Below are 18,618 nucleotides of genomic sequence, written 5' to 3' on the forward strand. Positions count from 1 at the left end.
AATCCCAATATTGTTTCCCCCTTTAGAGTCATAAGTGTGGCTGGTAGCCTTTATTTGGAATGAATTTCAAGTATTTGAGGCTGCTTAGCACATTCTTGCCATTGACAACAAAATTTTTCCAACATGAATAGGATATAAATACAATTAGGATTAGTTGAAACTACCCCGAGAGCTGAGGGTAAAAAAATAAATTCAGTCAGAAACAATTGTAAATGCAGCGCAGATATGGCTCCCAAGATACAAATAGGTCAGCTTTGATAACAGAGGTTCATAATTTCAAGTTCACCATGTGTTCATTATTTCAATGATGTTAGGAAAAGAATGATACTACGTGAGCCTGCACCTGGGAAGAAACAAACAGGTTACTTGGCACAGAATTCTGGACATGCTTCAATGCACGACATACAAATTATTATTTTTACTTTAGCCTTTCCCACAAGTCAGTAACTGTAATTGCCTAAGCTATATAATTTATGTATCACAGTAAGCTAGACAGGCCTTTGAAGCATTTGCATTACAAGTGTTGGATGCTGGCTTATCATATGCAAGTATCCACTAAGCCTGAAAAAGGCTGAAGCTTTTATGAGTGCATACTTAGATACTATACATCTTTAATTCCTGCAATCAGATGATTATACAAACACACATACTCATGAGAAAGTTAAGTATTAACGTAAAAGTTCAGTGTAACTGTATACCACCACATAGAGTTTCAGTGTCACTATTTTAGGTCCTTGTAAACCAGGCTGACCCATACTACAATTATTTCATTCCTTAGTTTTAACAATCGTTTATCCCTACATTATATGCAGATAAACTGTAGGAGTGACTCTGCCTCTCTACAAAGCTGCCTTTCTTCTATCACAAAAACCTGAATAAATATTAACTGCTTCAAGAACAAAGAATTTTCTGCCTTCACACAGAAGCAAGTAGAAATATACCTTCAGCAAATCGTCTACTACAACAGCATGCCCAAAGTAGCAAGCAAGGTGAAGTGGTGTCCAACCCATGTTGGATTTACTTCTGCCTAAAAGACAAAAGAGGTAAATTAAGTTTTTATCACAATACAAGAAAGATCTTGTCATGTGCTTGGAGGCTGGCATGGATGGTCATTCTCCATAGTAACAGAGGAGCAAGGAGGCTGGAAGCATCAATACTATTCTTATCATCTTATCACTAATTCAAGTAAACTGTAATGCAATCTGACAGTATCAGATTGAAACCTACAAAATCTTTCTGAAAGGAAAAAGTCATGTAGGATAATGGAGAATAAAGTTTTTCTTCCATGTAATATCTTGTTCTTCAACAGCAGCTTCAGTTACTTTCATTCACTATGAAAACAGCACATGCAAGTACACATTTATCATGTGTATCTATAAAAGTTTACCTGATTTTGTCTCATGCACACAAATAAGAGGTAGGACAGCCCATCTTCCAAAAAGAGGATTCAAAAGAAAACAGGAGAGATGACCTAATGTGAGGGGGGTTTTGCTACCTTGTCCTTCTACTCATTTTTAATAAGGATAGCCTTACCAAGTATTATGATTCAAAAGCTCTGCAATGTAGAGCTCATGTACCACCTACAGCTCTAAGCCTCTGCAGGAATGATAAGTGCAGGCAGGAAGCAGGCACAGAAGTGACCATTCAAAGGAAACTATTCTTCATGCTTTAAAGAGCATTTAAAGCATGTTGTGGAAGACTGGCTGTATAAATGAAATTCACAAACTATCCTACAATCAATTCTTTAAAAGCAAGATATTAAAGCATTAGTGATTACTACTTTAACAACTCATGTTACTTTCCAATCATAACTGTATTAAGCGAAGCTGATTTGTGCTTCGTTTTTACTAAGCAACAGACCCACAACATTCCAAGTGCCACCTAAAAGCTGTCATTTTGTATTTGGAAGCAAAGTGAAATGAGGCATTGGAAGTTATTTTGAAATTACTGACACCATTAAGTTTTTCCCTTTTATGTATCCTCAAGCACTAAGGCTTGGAACACTACATAAGTTTACCCTGAGAAGACAAGCCATTAGCACAAGAAAAAAAGAGAACTGCTGGTCTTGCAAGTTCATAATTCTTTCTGTTGTTGTATTACAAATTAACACTAGAATGTGGTTCACAGATGAAGTATCTTCCCATTTCTTGTAACTGTTTCCAGCTAAACATTTCTGCCCTTCATTGGGTATTTCTTTTTTTATTTGATTCTCTTTCTTAAGTCTTTCTGTTGTTTCAACCACATATTTAGTATCTTCCCTCATCCCAGCCTGGCCTATAACAGGGTTCCTGCCCTACATGACTGAGGAAATAAAGTACCATGGAAGATAAATACTGTGTGGATCACTAACTCTGAGGCTCTTTATTCTGGATAACATACTAAATGGACATCATTCATCCCTCAGTCTAGTAGGGAAGAAGGTTCTTTGAAAGAATACAGAAAAGGTCCACACTGCACTGAATACATACAGTTAGCCCAAGGAAGTCATGAGTTACAGGACTGACAAGGCAGTGCTGCTGTCAGCAATTTCAGTCATAAAAAAAAAAAACCAAACAAAAAAAACACCCAAAAAACCCAAATAAAATAAACAAAATAAACAAACAAACAAAAAAAAAACCAAACCCATAATCAGGAACTTGTCCAGATCCATAAGTTCTCTGAATAAAATGCCAGAGGCCCTTGTTCTGCATCCACTCTAAATGCTTGCATTTCTGAAGGTAGCTGAGCAGTTACTTCTTAGGCTCTTGAGGCGTTTGTTACCTCTCTTAAAGTGACCACAAGTGTTTGCTTCTTTTTTTAATTATTACTATTTTAAAACAGGACAGCATTACCCTGGGGAAGGTGCAAAGATAGGGAAGTAGAATAAATCAGAATTTAGAAAGCACATATTTGACTGTGTAGAGATTCCACATTCAGAAGTATTTTGTTTAACGTGAACTATCACCAGCACATTTGCCCTAGCTTCCCAGATCTCCTACTGACAAGCACGTATTAACTGGCTAGCCATATAATGCTAAACTGGAAGGGTAACAGCTAAACTCCATCTTTTCCTTCACTAGGTGAGTCTGCACACTTGCACACAACTAACATTGGACTTTGAGCAGGAATGCTGACCAGAGACCAGTTTGCTTGATATAATACAGGTCTGCAGGTTATGCCATTTCATTATGCTTTCTTGACTTCAAGTTATGTATAGGAACACATCTGAGAAGCTCTGGAATCTCTTAATGACAAGAGACTTCAGCAACTTATTTATGGGTACTGTTGCATGAATTTTAAAGTACTTTTATTCCAACTGTTTAGGCACTACACACAGTGTCTTGAGTATCTGCAAAGGACATACTTGTAAGGGTGGAGAAATTCAGCTCTATCAACTTCTATCTGGTCCCCCTTTAAATTAGGAACTACTTCCCTGAAGATGAAGTAGCAAGGGTTTGCATTTTACAACTTTTTTTTCTGAGGTGATTACATTAACTATTGGGAAAACAAAAACATGGCTGGGTAGTCAAACTAAAGGATGAGTAAATTGATGACTAAGAATTGAGACTCAGGAAAGGGATAGAGCTTGTTCAGGTACCAGGCTTCCCTGCTCCTTCGGGCAAGATGTTCCCTCTATTATGGTTGAGAGGAAGCATAGCTGCTCTCTCCCCTCTCCCTTTGCAGCACCCTTTTCTCAATGTTGCTTAACAGTTAAACAATGACAAAGAAACAGCAGTCTGTGCAGAAAAGAGTGGGATACACATCCACTTTTGTGAAGCAACTAGAAACACACTCATGTAAATAAAAAGAAATACAATGCTACTAAATGAATATAAGAATATGGCAGCCTGCAACTGATAGCAAGCTTGCAAATCCAGTCCCAATTTCAAGTTTTAAGCAAGTAAGTTGCTTAGCCATAGCTATGTTAGCTATGCACATCCAAAACCGTAGTGTTGGCCGAAGACCCAGACACACGTAACTAGCAGTTTTATTTTCTTTTTCCAAGTAACCTAGTGTACCTTCTGATGGCAAAAAGCACACGCTGAATGCCCCTTCTCTGCAAGCGTTTAGGGCCAGGCTGGATACAGCTGTAAGCAATCTGGTGTAGTGGAAGGTACCCCTGAACATGACAGGGGTGCTGGAACTAGATGATCTTTAAGGTCCCTTCCAACCCATACTATTCTATGAGTCTATGATTTGTCTCAACCATTCCTGCAAGTAGCAAAAGATGTAGCTGCTGATACTATATAATGAAACACGGGTCTTTAAGGAAAATAAAAAAAAATAAAAAAGTAAATCATACGTAGTAGAGCACAAACAAATGACCTCATCTCTGTAGCCCTGATAGAGGCTCTTTACCTCCTTGAACTATTCTCTGGCACCACAATCTGTTTTGTTCAGCATTATAAAGCTCCAAAGTTGGCACAGGCTTGAACACAGGCAAAAAGAGAGACTGATTCTTTGCTGTGTTGACACTACCACAAATTACTCTGAGGTCTTCTGTGCATTACAACTGTCTGTGCTCTGCTTTTATGATCTCTCCCTTATGCAAGTACGGCCTTAAGTCAGAGGGTAAAAGCAGTTATTTAAGTGGGTTTTATTACTCTATTGAGCACTTCAAAGAAAGGAAGATAATGCTGTCAGTAACGGTTTCATTACATGTGGCTTCAACAGTAAGATTACAGACATTTGAGGAAGGCTACTAACCTTTACAGTTGATATCAAAACTTATTTCTCCTTTGTCCATGGTATCCAACAGCTGTTTAACTTCTTCAGAATTTCCATTTCTAGCATCATGGAGAAGCTGCTGTTCTGCTTCAGTACTCATCTCTAATAAAGACATGAAAGAACCAATTTTGTGATTTTTTTATGCTGCTGTAAGTTATGGCTTACTATTATGTCACTTTTCTCCCTTATTTAATACTAACACTGTTATGAAAAAGATGATTATTTCCTCCCTGGAACACAAATCCATGTGCAAGCTGTTCTCAACAGTCCAGACTCAGTCATGCCACTAAGAGGCATTAAAATTCCTCATGCAAAGCAGTTTGTAACAAAACACACATGTTTTCTTGGTTCTAAGTGTGGCTTGGGAGTTGGAACTGCATGCCACAAACAAGGTAAGCTTTGCTACAAGCATAACCAGTAAGCATTTACTTTTTTTTTTTTGTAAAATTTTCACCTTTCCCTCTTAAGATTTCCAGAGGCAATGGGGGGGTGGGGGAAGAATAACAATACTTCTATTAGCCCAAATATTTCTTCAGAATTATCTGAGTCTTATTTTGGCTGCCACCCCTGCAGAACAGAATCTGTTCACATGGAGGCCCCAAATACCCATTAGTGACTGGTACTACCAGGTCTTGCACTCAGGTACTTGACTCCCTCCAGCCCTGACTTGAAGAGGGGTCAGATGCTCAAACCAACTTTGTAGATTTGACCTTATTTTTAAAAAGCAACAGTACAGTATAAAGAAGTTACATGTTAACTGTAACACATCACTAGCCAATTCTCATCTTGCTATTACTCTTGAACTACGAAAAAAAAGAGTATCTTTCAAAGAAGGGAGAAAACAAAATCTGTTATCACAGCTATTTTTATAACTCTCTACTAGACAGTGAGCCTTAGACTTTTGGGCAAGCGACACTGCTATTTACCAGGACTCCTGCAGAATACAGTTACTACGTGATGTCCCGACCAATCCTCTTCCACACTGACAGAACCACATTCTGACTTTGTGTTGCCCCCACCTCTTTCTTCCCCACCCCCCCCCAAAGTGTCATTACAACAACTAGGACCCAGACACAGCTCAGCACAGGCAAAAAACAATTTTAGTGCCCTATTTAAATACACTGCTTTTAAGAGGTGCCAAGAAGTAATTTTAAAAGCAGCCTCAGAAAGGCTGTACTGCAACACACAGTTTATTGCTGCTAAAAACAACAGTAAAAGCAGAGGTTGTCCATATTTAGTGTTTGCAGTTTGGCGTATTCACCCGACACTGGGTTTACCAGATCCTGAAGAATCTGGATTTCTATGGTCAGTTAATGATTACAGAGAACATTACTGGCCTTGCATAGATAGCTTTCCTATACTAGGAGAGGTTTTGATTGGTCCCACAAACTGTTTATGCTCTGCTGCATTGAACAGGCAGCTTGACTGCACCACACACACTCATAGCTACAACAGAAGCAGGGAGCTCTTCAATCACTTAAAATGAGAAGCCATTCAGCAAGAGATGAGCCAGCAAGATCATTGACTAAGCAACAAAACTCCTGTAACAGTGACAGATCTTGCAGTATTCAAGACTGAGAAGGCTAGACAACCAAAGCACTAACAACACAGAGAAGAGTTTTTCCCTACCTTTTGCTCAATCAGGAAAAGGAGAGAAGGAATCTGTTTTCAAAGAATTTTTACAGAGACACCAAGCAAGCCCTTCTGGATCGACCACCTGCAATTTACCACAGATACAGGATACAAATGCCTTTTCCAGCAGCAGACAGACAATACTTTTGTTTGCACCTGCTTTTCAGTACTACTAGAAAAGCAAAACAGTACTAATTCTTGTAGCAGTCCTTCAAGCCCTGAAGCTACCTTCTTTAAACAGGAGTCTATCCACTTGTTTAAGTTAACACAGCAATTTGTTGTTACTCAGGTAGGTATAATTTTCCTCCATGAATCAGTTCTACCAGAGTCTAAAAGATCAAAAACAAATGTGTTCATGTATTAATATCGGTATGCAATATGTTCTCTGAAACTAAGTGATAGTGTTTCAGGGGAGCACAGAATGCAGGACTAAGAATTATACAGACAAGAGCTAAGAGGATAGAGCTCATTTTGCTGACCTACCCACCAGGGATGGAGGTGGGGGGAAGCAAAGCTCAATCCTTCATTTTTACCCCCTCCCACACAGTATTTCTTTAGCGACCTTTCAAATGTCTCAGATGAAACAAACTCCTATCATCACCCCATATCATTTGTCAACATACTACATACACAGCAGGTATGATTTGCAATGCACCTTCAACACATTAAAAACCTGAAGTTTCCATCCAATATTGATGAAAAGTAAGAAAAGACTGCTTGGGAAGGGAACCAAGAAGCTGATACAAATGCACAACTCTTGTGTGCAGCAAGGCCAGTTATGTGTGTGAGCAGAATCTTAAATAGCTCAAGATACGGAAAGCTGAATCACTGTAAAATTACTTGCAGGGTATTTCTCCCCACAGATAGCCATTAGGTTAAAATCACTGATTTATTTTCACTTTTAAAGCAAATATTAGCAATAGAGTGGCATGCATTGCAGCATGGCTAAGAAAGACCTCTCTGCTTCACTGGTTTAGTCACCAAAGACTTTGTTGTTTGGCCCAACCCTCTGATTTCAAACAGATTTTGGAAGCTCGAAGCATGCAGTGATGCAGAAGAATGACTGTCTGACTATTAATCATAGTTAGAAAGATCATTCACATGAAGTGTTTCTACAGTTTGGGCTGGAAAGCAAATCTGCGTGCAGTTACTCATCAGACAAGCAATGCAGAACAAAGTTTTAGCTAACAAGCTAAATGAAGTGCCTAAATAAAGCTGGCAGGAAAGGGGCTCTTAACAGAGTTTAGCATAATCTTGAAATTACTGTTTTAAGCAACAGAAGTTACTCCATAATGGAGATGAGCAACCACCAATGGAAGTCTGAGACACAAGTTTTTAAGAGTATGTAAAGAAATCTATACACAGGCACTCAAACACTATGTGCGTGCACCTACTTCATAAGCTGCACTTCCACGGAGACAGGAGTTTATTTGGTCGTACAACCGACTACCAAGAGAGCCCCAAAATCCCCACCCATCAGTTTTGAGGTACCAAACCAGACCCTCAGCATTGAGGGAGAAACTTAGTTTGAATTTATTAGCCATATGATACTACTAGCAGGTTAGCCTATATGAATTATGCAAAGCTACCAGCCACTTAAAGAGAGCGGACATATGTTCAGTCAGTGGTGGTGTCGCCATTACCTTAATCCATTAAGCAGCTGATAAACGTTAAATTGCCTTTCACAGCTCAGCTTTATGCCTTGTATGCTAGCCTCTACAGTCACTGGTATGCCATGACAAAAAACAAGGACAGTATTTAATGTCTCCCATATAGCAGAGATGTGACTGCAGAGCACTTCAGCCGAACTCATTAAGACTACTGGAGCAGTACTTGACTGCTAATTGACTTTTATCCTTTAAGAAGGTATAAAAAATAGCATCGAGATGCTCTGCTTTTACCTTCTACAAGAACTATGCCAGAATTATCTTCTCATGTTATTACAGCACCTGTCTCCATATGGGGGTCATTTCGAACATAGAGAGCCCAGGTTACCATTCTGCCTGCATGCCTGCTTAAGGGAGGTCTGCAGAATACCAAACTATAAAAGTCTACCTAACTACTGCCATATAAACTACCAACTTTACCCAACTGCTAGGGAAAAGCCCAAGCAAAGCCAGTTGCTTTTCTCACAAATTAGTCTACAAAGACCTAAAGCACCGCCCCGACCATACGGCAACACTACTGATAAGACTCACGTGCTTTTGCTTTAATTTCTTCTGCTGAGGCCTCCTGCCATGTACACAGCCAGGAACAGCAACAATATACTAAGCAAAATATGGCTGGTTTTCACTCTGCTGCAGCTTGACAAGCAGAGTCAAGCACAGAAGCAGTACTGCTCCAAGAGCATTAATGCTCCAAGTCAGCTGCCACTGGTTGCATAGGAAGCTTTCTATTTGTGACAAATAGTAAGGCTGGTAAAAAGCACAGCCCTGGCTAGGATTTCAGGAGATCTCCCTCTAGCAATTAAAACTAGATTCCTATAGGAAAGGATGATCCTTGCTCAGGAAGTCTTCTGGCATGTCCCAGCATGCACACGTTACGATGCAACACTAGTAAAGGAGGAGGACAAAACACACCAAACTGCACAAACAGACAGAACCTGTCTACAAACCCACACAACACATTGCACTGACAGGAGCTGCTCCAAGAGAAAAGAGCTGCTGTACTAGAAGCACGAGTGATGTTATCTAATCGCAATTCCTTAAATCTTCGGCTAAAGAGATCTAGAAGTTAGAAGCTGCACATGCTTCTATGACACAGCCTCATGTGAAAGCATCCCCTATCTAAAGTTACCGTCTGCTCCACAGCAGTTAATGCAGTAAGTAACAGTGAACACAGATGCAGTAACACAGTATCTGTTCGATACCATTGCCAAGGCAATAGCTATTTCAGCTAATCCCCGTTCTTCGGCACCTCCTGGCTGCTTTGTACGCGCTGTTTAGACCTGCAACATCAAAGACTTTTTTCCAGCCCAGGATCTCTCAACAAGCTTACCACAGCTTAGTGCGAGCGCTCGCCGGAGCAGCGGGCAAGCACGGCAGTTCCGAGAACGCAACAACTTCAGCGGAGCCTGCAAGTTCCCTACAAGCGGCTGGAACCGAGCAGTTCGCTCCAGTACCGGTAATTAAACACTCTGCTAAGGCGGCAGGGTCACGCGTCACGGCAGGTTCTCGCCTGGGGAAAAGGTGCGCTCACACCCAGGCTCCAAGGCTGAGGAGAGCAGGAGGAGGGAAGGCCACCCGCTCCCCACAAAAAGGGCTCACGCCGCTTCCCGAAGGCCACAACCTCCCCCTGGCTGCCTCTGCTTCGGCTCCTCCGCCTCCAGCCGAGCCTTACTCCGGGCCGCACGGCGGGCGGCCTGCCGTGTCCCGCTGCGGGAGAGCCTGAGCAGGGAAGCAACGACACCCGCAGCTCCAAACAGGATCCCAGCGACTGCAGAAGGCAGGCCGACCCCGAACTGGAGTCCTCCGGGGCGGGGGGACGTACTTCGCCCCGTCCCCTTTTCCTCCCGTCCTCAGCTCCCCCTGCGCGGCGGCCCTGGCTGAAGTTGGCGTTCCCTCCCGCCCCGCGGGCACGGCAGAGAGGAAAAGCGTGAGGCGCAGTAACAGCAGCGACAACACGAGCACCGCACCGAGAAGGCGCGGCCCCCGCGGCGGGTGTGCTGACCCAGCGCCGGCCTCGCCCCCATCACCGCTCCATGCAGCTCCCCCATTGCCCCCCCCTCGTCTTTATACGCACCGGCCCTGCATGTGACCGCCAGCGGTGTCCCGGCGGCTCCTGCCGCTCCCCCGACAACCCGCCGCGAAGGGCGGGCGGTGCGGGCAGACGGCCGGCCCCCTCAGCGCAGCCCCGCCCCGCCGCCGGCTCCTCGCCAAGGCCGGGAGGCTGGTCCTCGGGGAAAGGGCCCGTCCGAGGAACCGCCAAGGGTGAGGTGGGGCCCCATGGCCTGGGCTCCCCTCTCCGCTCCCTGAGAGAGCCCCAGCCCCTGCTGAAGGAAGCCGCCAGCCCGGGGAAAGCGGCGGCACGGATAGGCGTTCAGAGAGATGCGGAGGGGTTGGGCAAAACGCCTCAGAAGGGAACTGTGAGAGTTCAAGAAAGATGTGTTACTAGGGGGGGGAAAGGGTCGTCTTGGGAATCGCTTCAGTCTCCTATACGAAAGTGGTGCAAGTAAAAATAGATCGTGAATGCGCACACTGCTGCTAAGAGCAGCATGGGCAAAAGCAACCTGGAAGAGTGAGAGATTGCGTACTGCTGGGCAAAAATGTAAAGCACTCCCTTCGTTCAAGACCCTTTGGTCCATCCCTCCTTCCTGTTTGTCCTACCCTTATTTATTCTGTATTGCACCTTTCGCTTGAAGTCAATAGCCAGCACCTTGTTTTTCTGCCTTTAGCATGTGAGAAGGGGTTTGCATTTTGCGAACTCCCACTGTGCCTTTGAAATCCTGCAGGAATTTATCGAGGAAGCTTTGTGGTGTTGTGGCATGGCTTGAAAAGGCAGGGCAGGAGCCACAGGTGCCATGAGAAACTATCTCAAAAGATTAGGATGAAACTCCTGCTCCAAAAGTGGGCAAGTTGAAACCTGAGCAATTCTTGGGAAAGTCTTAAGACACAAATAATGAGGCATGCTACGTGTTTCTGTGTTGTTTATAGCTGTTTCAAAAGTACCAAAAGAAGAAAAGGAACACCTCCACACCTGCAGAGAGAACACAAATTTACTGTATTTAGACACTTAATTATCTTAAAGAGATCTGCTTCCAGGGATGCTTCAGCAATAAGTATATGACATCCGAGAGGTTTCAGTGAAGGACCACACCAACTTTCCTTAGGAGCAGGTCTTCAAGCTGCTGTCCTTACTTTCAGAGCACTAGCTGTTTCATCCCCACTCTCATATCTTCTCTTATGCTCTCAGCCATTGTTACCAGTCTGTCTATTTTCCCTTTATTTCTTCCTCTTGTATCTGGCTTTGAGCCATCTTTCATAATGCTGTAACTGCTCACAATAAAACCAAGCAAAGGCTCTGACTGCACCACCCAAGTCTTAGAAGGCAGACGCAGGGACTGTGAGAATGAAGATCTTGGGCCCACTGTAGGAGAGGATCTGGTTTGAGACCATCTTAAAAATCTGAATATGCACAAGTCCATGGGACCTGCTGAAATCCATCCGCGGGTCCTGAAGGAGCTGGCGAATGAAGTTGCTAAGCCACTGGCCATCATACTTGAAAAATCATGGCAGTCAGGTGAAGTTCCCGACAACTGGAAAAAGGGAAATATAACCCCCATTTTCAAGGAGAGGAAAATGGATGACCCAGGGAATCACAGACCAGTCAGTCTCACCTCTGTGCCTGGCAAAATCTTGGAGCACATTCTCCTGCATGGCATGCTAAGGCACATGAAAAACAACAAGGTGCTTGGTGACAGCCAGCATGGCTGCACTAAGGGGAAATCCTGCCTGACCAATTTGGTGGCCTTCTATGATGGGGCTACGGAACTGATGGACAAGGGTAAAGCAGTTGATGTCATCTACCTGGACTTCTGCAAAGTGTTTGACACTGTCCCGCACAACATCCTTGTCTCTAAATTGGAGAGACATCAATTTGATTGATGGACCAGTCGGTGGATAAAGAGCTGGCTGGATGGCCACATGCAAAGAGTTGTGATCAATGGCTCAATGTCCGGCTGGAGACCAGTAACGAGTGGTGTCCCTCAGGGATCGGTGTTGGGACCAGTCTTGTTTAACATCTTTGTCGCTGACATGGACAGTGGGATTGAGTGTGCCCTCAGCAAATTTGCCGATGACACCAAGCTGTGTGGTCTGGTTGATATGCTGGAGGGAAGGGATGCCATCCAGAGGGACCTCAACATGCTTGTGAGGTGGGCTGATGCCAACCTTATGAAGTTCAACCATGACAAGTGCAAGGTCGTACACCTGGGTCGGAGCAATCCCAGGCACGGCTACAGATTGGGCAAAGAAGAGATTCAGAGCAGCCCTGCGGAGAAGGACTTGGGGGTGCTGGTCGATGAGAAAATGAACATGAGCCGGCTGCAGTGTGTGCTCGCAGCCCAGAAAACCAACCGTATCCTGGGCTGCATCAAAAGGAGCGTGACCAGCAGGTCAAAGGAGGTGATCCTGCCCCTCTACTCTGCTCTTGTGAGACCTCACCTGGAGTATTGTGTGCACTTCTGGTGTCCTCAACATAAAAAGGACATGGAACTGCTGGAACAAGCCCAGAGGAGGGCCACGAGGATGATCAGGGGACTGGAGCGCCTCCCGTATGAAGACAGGCTGAGAAAGTTGGGGCTGTTCAGCCTGGAGGAGAGAAGGCTGCATGGAGACCTCATAGCAGCCTTCCAGTATCTGAAGGGGGCCTATAGGGATGCTGGGGAGGGACTCTTCGTCAGGGACTGTAGTGACAGGACAAGGGGTAATGGGTTAAAACTTAAACAGGGGAAGTTTAGATTGGATATAAGGAGGAAATTCTTTCCTGTTAGGGTGGTGAGGCACTGGAATCGGTTGCCCAGGGAGGTTGTGAATGCTCCATCCCTGGCAGTGTTCAAGGCCAGGCTGGATGAAGCCTTGTGTGGGATGGTTTAGTGTGAGGTGTCCCAGGCCATGGCAGGGGGGTTGGAACTAGATGATCTTGAGGTCCTTTCCAACCCTAACTATTCTATGATTCTATATTTTACATACACAAATTCTATAATAAAATATCTATAATATTCCTTGTGTTTATTATAATTTTGTAACAAAATGAAAGTATCAGCATCCCCCTACTCCACTAACATTGCAACACAGCACAGTTTACAGTGCAGAGCTTTATCCTTCAGCCAGCCAATGCAGGGTTTTTCTCTGAATCTCAGTAAGAAAGTCCTGACAACAAATAGCTTAATGAAATTACTGTTTAAAAAAGACAAAATAGAGAAGAGTAATGCACATTGTGAGTAAATCTTAATGTTCCCTCAGTTGCTGTGAACTCCATGTTTCTGCAGCATTGTCCTGGCCTTGGACGGACTTCTCCCACAGCACGTCGCACAGATCCCATGTATGGAGGGAAGCTCCTCCTTGGTCATTTGAACTCTTTGAATTTTCTTGCACAAAACCAGCTCTTTATAAAAGGTGTTCACATGAGGACTTCTTGCTGCAGTGCTAGATAAAGGCAAGGCCAGGCCCGTGGTGTAATTGCCTGCACCAAGCTAGAGTTGCCTGCAGGCTCTTCTTGGTGGAGTTTATCCTGCAGCTAAGGAATTCAGCCCCACCACACAGGCTGAAGGCAGGCCAGCACAAACCTGGGCCTGCTCAGGTTGCTTGTGCTGCAGATCAGTGACCCCTGGATGTACAGTGCTGGCCTGGTCAGGATCACTATACTCCCACTGCTTCCAGCATCTTCAAGGAACATCTTTTTTTTGCACCGATGTTTTGCCTCCTTGCACTTCCAAGAGTGGTTTGGACTTTGAAGTGGAAATGAGAAAAACAGTGTTGCTGATAACAAGGCTTCTTTCCCTTTTGAGCATATCATTTTATCTTCTTTTTTTTTTTTTTTTTTTTTTTTTCCTTTCATGTCTTTTCCTCTTTCAGATAACTTGCTGAAGTTAGTGATGCAGAAAGCATGAAATGCTTCCCACATCAGGGCTGAATGCACAGGCAACAGCCTTGCACGGAACTCACTGAACTGTTCTGTCAACGATTTCCATGGTATAGTATATTTTACATCCCCTTTCTATTCAGGGATGAGGTGATGGGGCAGCCTGTCTGCAGAATTTGAAGCTGTAAGGCCATGGCGCTTCCTGAGGAGAAACTTATCTAGGGAGGGAGCTTCTGCTGGGCGTAGTGCACAATCAGCTAGTTGAATTCATTGCTACAGGCAACCAAGCCCTATGACTAGGAGTATTTCAGCTGGAAATTTTGAAATAATACCACTCTCCATTGTCATTAAATGAAAAAAAAAAAAAACCCCACACTACTGTGGTTGATGTCATCATTAGCAACTATACAAGACGATGCTGATCATGTCTCATTTTGCAACTTACCATTTGCAGCTGAGAGAAGACAAGCAGCACCTCCCTACCCCCATTTCTACTAAGACAGTTGACCTGCATTGCTAGAGGTATATCCAGGGATGAACTTAAGGAAGAACTTCTGGAAAACATTTAAGAATTACTTGGCATTTGTGAAACGTCACAATTTTATTTATGATATAACAACTCCTTATTGCACTGACACTGTTTTCTTCCTCTTCAGATTAGAGCATGCTTGTGTCCTGGTTCTGGCTGGAATAGAGTTAGTTTTCTCTTAGTACTTGGTACAGTGTTGTGTTTTTGATTTAGTATGAGAATAATGCTGATAACACACTGATGTTTTACCTGTTACTAAGTAGTGCTTACCCTGATCAAGGACTTTTCAGTCTCCTGGGCTCTGCCAGTGAGGAAGGGCACAAAAAGCAAGTATGAAGCAAAGACAGGACACTTGACCCAAACTAGCCAAAGGGGCCATAGCACAGCATGTCATGCCTAGTATATAAACAAAGGGGAATTGTCCCAGTACCAATCGGCAGTACTCGGGACAGGCTGGCATCAGTCGGCAGGTGGGGAGCAATGTTATTAGGTATAACTTGTCTTTCTTGGGTTTTATTCCTCTGTCTTTCTTCTTTCTCCGTCTCCTTTCTCATTCTTAGACATGATTCCTGTGGATCTTCTCCTTAGATTACCAAGAGCAACTTCCAGTGAGCAATGAAAGCAAATTTTCATGTTGTTCTGAACTACTCAGTAGGAATTTTTACATATGTGAGTCTGTTGCTTATATTTATTTCATACTTTGCAGGAAATAACCATGTAATGTGGTTAATTTGTAGGTGGCATGAGCCAGATTACCTGCTGAGATTAGGAATGCTTGCTTTTTGCTGCTCAAAGCAGTGCAGGAGTAAATTCAGGCAGTTACTGGAGGTATCCTCTAGCAGGAAAACAAATAAAAACCCTGCAACAGAGTTCATTTTAACATGCCCCTTTTATCTGAATACTGGTATGGCAGGAGAAAATGTGAGACTGATTGTATTCTGCCAGGAGGCTCTTAAAACCTGCATACATTTACTACTTTATGAAAAATTCTTTGGATTTCTCTAGTTCTAAAGAACACAAATGTATAATGTTACAGCCAGCATACACCTGGGTTGTGGCTGAAAGAGTAGAAACATTCTTAACCAAGGTGTAAGTCACTTACACTTTTCCCTTAGTCTTACCAGACATGTAGTCTTACACCAAGATTTAGGCTTGTTGAATGCACTTTTTTGTTCTTGTGGTTGAATCAGTTTGGGTTGGCTTTAGCTCCAAAACAAGAAATCAACTGCATGTGGAGAGCTAGTAACTATTAAGTTTATAGCTAATTCATGTCAGTTTAGACCACACTGTAGCAAAACACATCCTTATGAAAGTGAAATCAGCTGAACTACTTTATGTTTAAATGGATATATTCTCCTTATTGCATAACCCAGACTGAGATTTATATGATATATAAAGTAGAATTGGAACATCAGAGAAAATTTTGTTTTATTGGTAGGTTACTTAATGCTCTCATTAAGCTATTATTAAGATAAAGCTACGGTACTGGCAGAGTCTCAGTAGAAGAAAATCCTGCTCAAAACCAGAATACAGAACTGAGGGCGATAACAGGTAGTACATAATATGACAGTGTCCTTATTTGTTCTTAACCTTCCTCTCTGATTTATAAAAGAGAAGTCGCAAATACACCATGCTGCTTGAACTGTTGTATGCAAAATCAAGCAGTGTTATTGATATTTTATGGCAATGTTTTAGTTCGTCTATATTTCTTAGTTCTATAGTGTTCCTGATGTATGCTTTACATGTGATTCTTAGTCACAAATCAGAATTCTTCGTTCATATCAGTTGTGGCTTTTTATCCCTAATCAGCATCTACTTTGTGCTGTCAAATTCTACACTGTCCTCTTAACTTCATATATGTAACATGTTGGTTTATTATACAAATCTAAAGTTTCTAAGTTGCAGATCCTAAAGTTAAAGACTAGCAGAGAGAATAGAATCTGCTACAAATAAAGCTCACATGAGCTGAAGTTACATACACAGGGAGAATGAGCATTTTCTGCCAGTTCCTTCCCCCACCCCACCCGCCCCCGGTAACATTAAAATGTGGCTATTTACCTCCCCCCTCTGGACAAATTTGGTAATAGAATGTGAGCAGTATTTCATTACATCAAAAAGCATTTCTGATTTTGGACTTTTTCTTTTAAAATTATTGAGAGCTTTTACATGCATTGCATTTAAATAACGTCCTTATTTATGCCATCTGTGAAAATATTGCTTCCTTAACAATGTGAATATTATTTCTATCTGGTTTAAGCTTTTTGTGCTCTAGGATTAGATTCTGGTTCCAGAAAGGTATCAGTAATTTCCCAGTGTACTATCTTACCCTGACAAGGCACAACAAAGAATTTGAATTCCCTGCCGTAATCTGGGTCGCTTCCTGACCTTCAGGGTCTTCTTTTGCTTAACTGATTTGAGCTTTAAGTGTTTTTGTTTGCTATCTGTAGTTCACAAAGACAGAACTAAAGGACCAAAGGTTAGATTTGGTAACCATTTTAAATATCAAAGTTCATGGATTGCTGTGAAGAGTATTGGTTTGGGTGATACCTCACCATAAAGAATAGTAAGTTTCAGTTATGTATTGAAAGAAAACTCCAAATATTTCATTACACTATTATGCTGTTATCCTTAGTTTGAAAGCTCTTGGATAATTCATATCTGGCTTTAAGGGAATATTAATTTTATACAGACAAATGAATTAGCTGTTAAATGCTCCTGTGCACCACATCAATTCAGCTACTCTCTTATTAATTTAGTATATATAAACATGTTGGAGATTCATTAACTACATTTGTCTCCATTTCAATTTAGTAAGACTTAATCACAAATATGACTGACAATGAAAGGAAATTACAAATCCTCAGAAATCTGTCAGAGATGTCTACAGTCCGTGCAGTTTTAGTGATTTATTTTCTGTGTCTTTTTATCCAGTATGGTTCTTTCCTGGGAGGTTGCTGAAATCCTTCATGTCAATGCTTTTGTATGGAATATACATGACAACAATCGTAAAAAATGTCAGTAACAACTTTAAGTTATTTAATAACAAGTAATGTGTGTAGTCATGTAAACTCGTTTGTTCAGCTAAGTCAAAACTAGCAACTTATAAAACCACAAGCACTATATAGAAGTTGCTGTCAGAAAGCTAAAAATATCTTGTAGTATCAGAGTTCTCTCTTTAAATTCATAAGGCAAATTAGCTCTCAAGTTAGGGTCATAGTTAATAACAGTAATCTAATTTCCAAGAGAACTATAAACCCAAGAATACATTCACATAAATGTTCTAGGAATTGCTGCATTCACAGCAATCTATCCCATGTTCTTGCCCCAAGACAAGATCAACTTTTAGACCTTGCACAGATGATGGCTTAATATAAGTCCTCAGTGCTTAGCTTTTCCGCTTAATTATCTGAATCTTCCTTCCTGTAATGTAAGGTAACATGTTGCTTCACCAGCACATAGTATTGTGCCCATCTTTGCAACAGCTTGTGTGTAAATAAGGATGATTATCACACCACCCTCCCTCTTTTCTCAGGATGACTGACTTCATTGTTGGCAAATTCTCCATAGCATGATTTGAATCTCTCAACAACCTTCAAAATTAAACCTTTGTATATCACATCTTTCCTGCATTTGAGAAGGAGGAAAAATGTAATCTCTGCTGCAATAGGTAGCATATTAAGGATGCCTGTGTTTCTCAGCCTTCTCTTTAAACTAACAAACTCCTCTCCAGCCCTTTCAGAATTCAGGCTTGCCTGATTTCATTGTTTTAATAAAGACTTCAGCTAGTGCACATCCTTCTTGAAGTGCAGTCCTAAAACTGGACACAGAATTCCAGTGGGGGCTTTAGTGGTTCCATACAAAGCAGGATTACCCCACATCTCACATCGCCTCAGATGTGTTTGGACATCCTGGCCATGATGGTTCTCCTTTAAGCAAAAGCACAGCACTGTTGGCAAATGTTTAGCTAGGAAGTAACTCCCAAATAGTTTCTGTGAAACTGCTGTAAAACCAGTATTTCTCCATCCTGCATATATGCAGTAGATAACACAGTGCTGATTTTGTCTCTACTCTGTGGCATCCTAGGGTGGTGTTTGGTTTTTTTTTGTATTGCTGTTTCTTGGTTTTAGAATGTGTGACTTATTTGTCACAATCATTCTGAACTCTAATCC

The 18,618-nt window shown here is 42.3% G+C and overlaps 1 protein-coding gene across 5 annotated transcripts in view; it reads right to left on the bottom strand.

The window, feature by feature from the left end:
• Positions 1 to 10,180, bottom strand: part of OSBPL1A (oxysterol binding protein like 1A) — a 78,672-nt gene extending 68,492 nt beyond the window's left edge. For 2 of the 5 annotated variants that reach the window (XM_065668138.1, XM_065668134.1), the window contains exons 1-2: positions 4,687 to 4,822; positions 942 to 1,027 (exon numbers count right to left, since the gene is read on the bottom strand). In XM_065668138.1, the coding sequence (XP_065524210.1) occupies positions 942 to 1,027; positions 4,687 to 4,822 (222 nt within the window). Of the gene's footprint in view, positions 1 to 941; positions 1,028 to 4,686; positions 4,823 to 9,336; positions 9,582 to 9,973; positions 10,009 to 10,080 lie in introns of those variants that run through there. The other 3 variants (XM_065668135.1, XM_065668137.1, XM_065668136.1) reach the window with 3 other exon arrangements.
• Positions 10,181 to 18,618: the final 8,438 nt, after the last annotated feature.

The sequence above is a fragment of the Lathamus discolor genome, chromosome 2, assembly GCF_037157495.1.
Source record: "Lathamus discolor isolate bLatDis1 chromosome 2, bLatDis1.hap1, whole genome shotgun sequence".
NCBI lineage: Eukaryota > Metazoa > Chordata > Aves > Psittaciformes > Psittacidae > Lathamus > Lathamus discolor.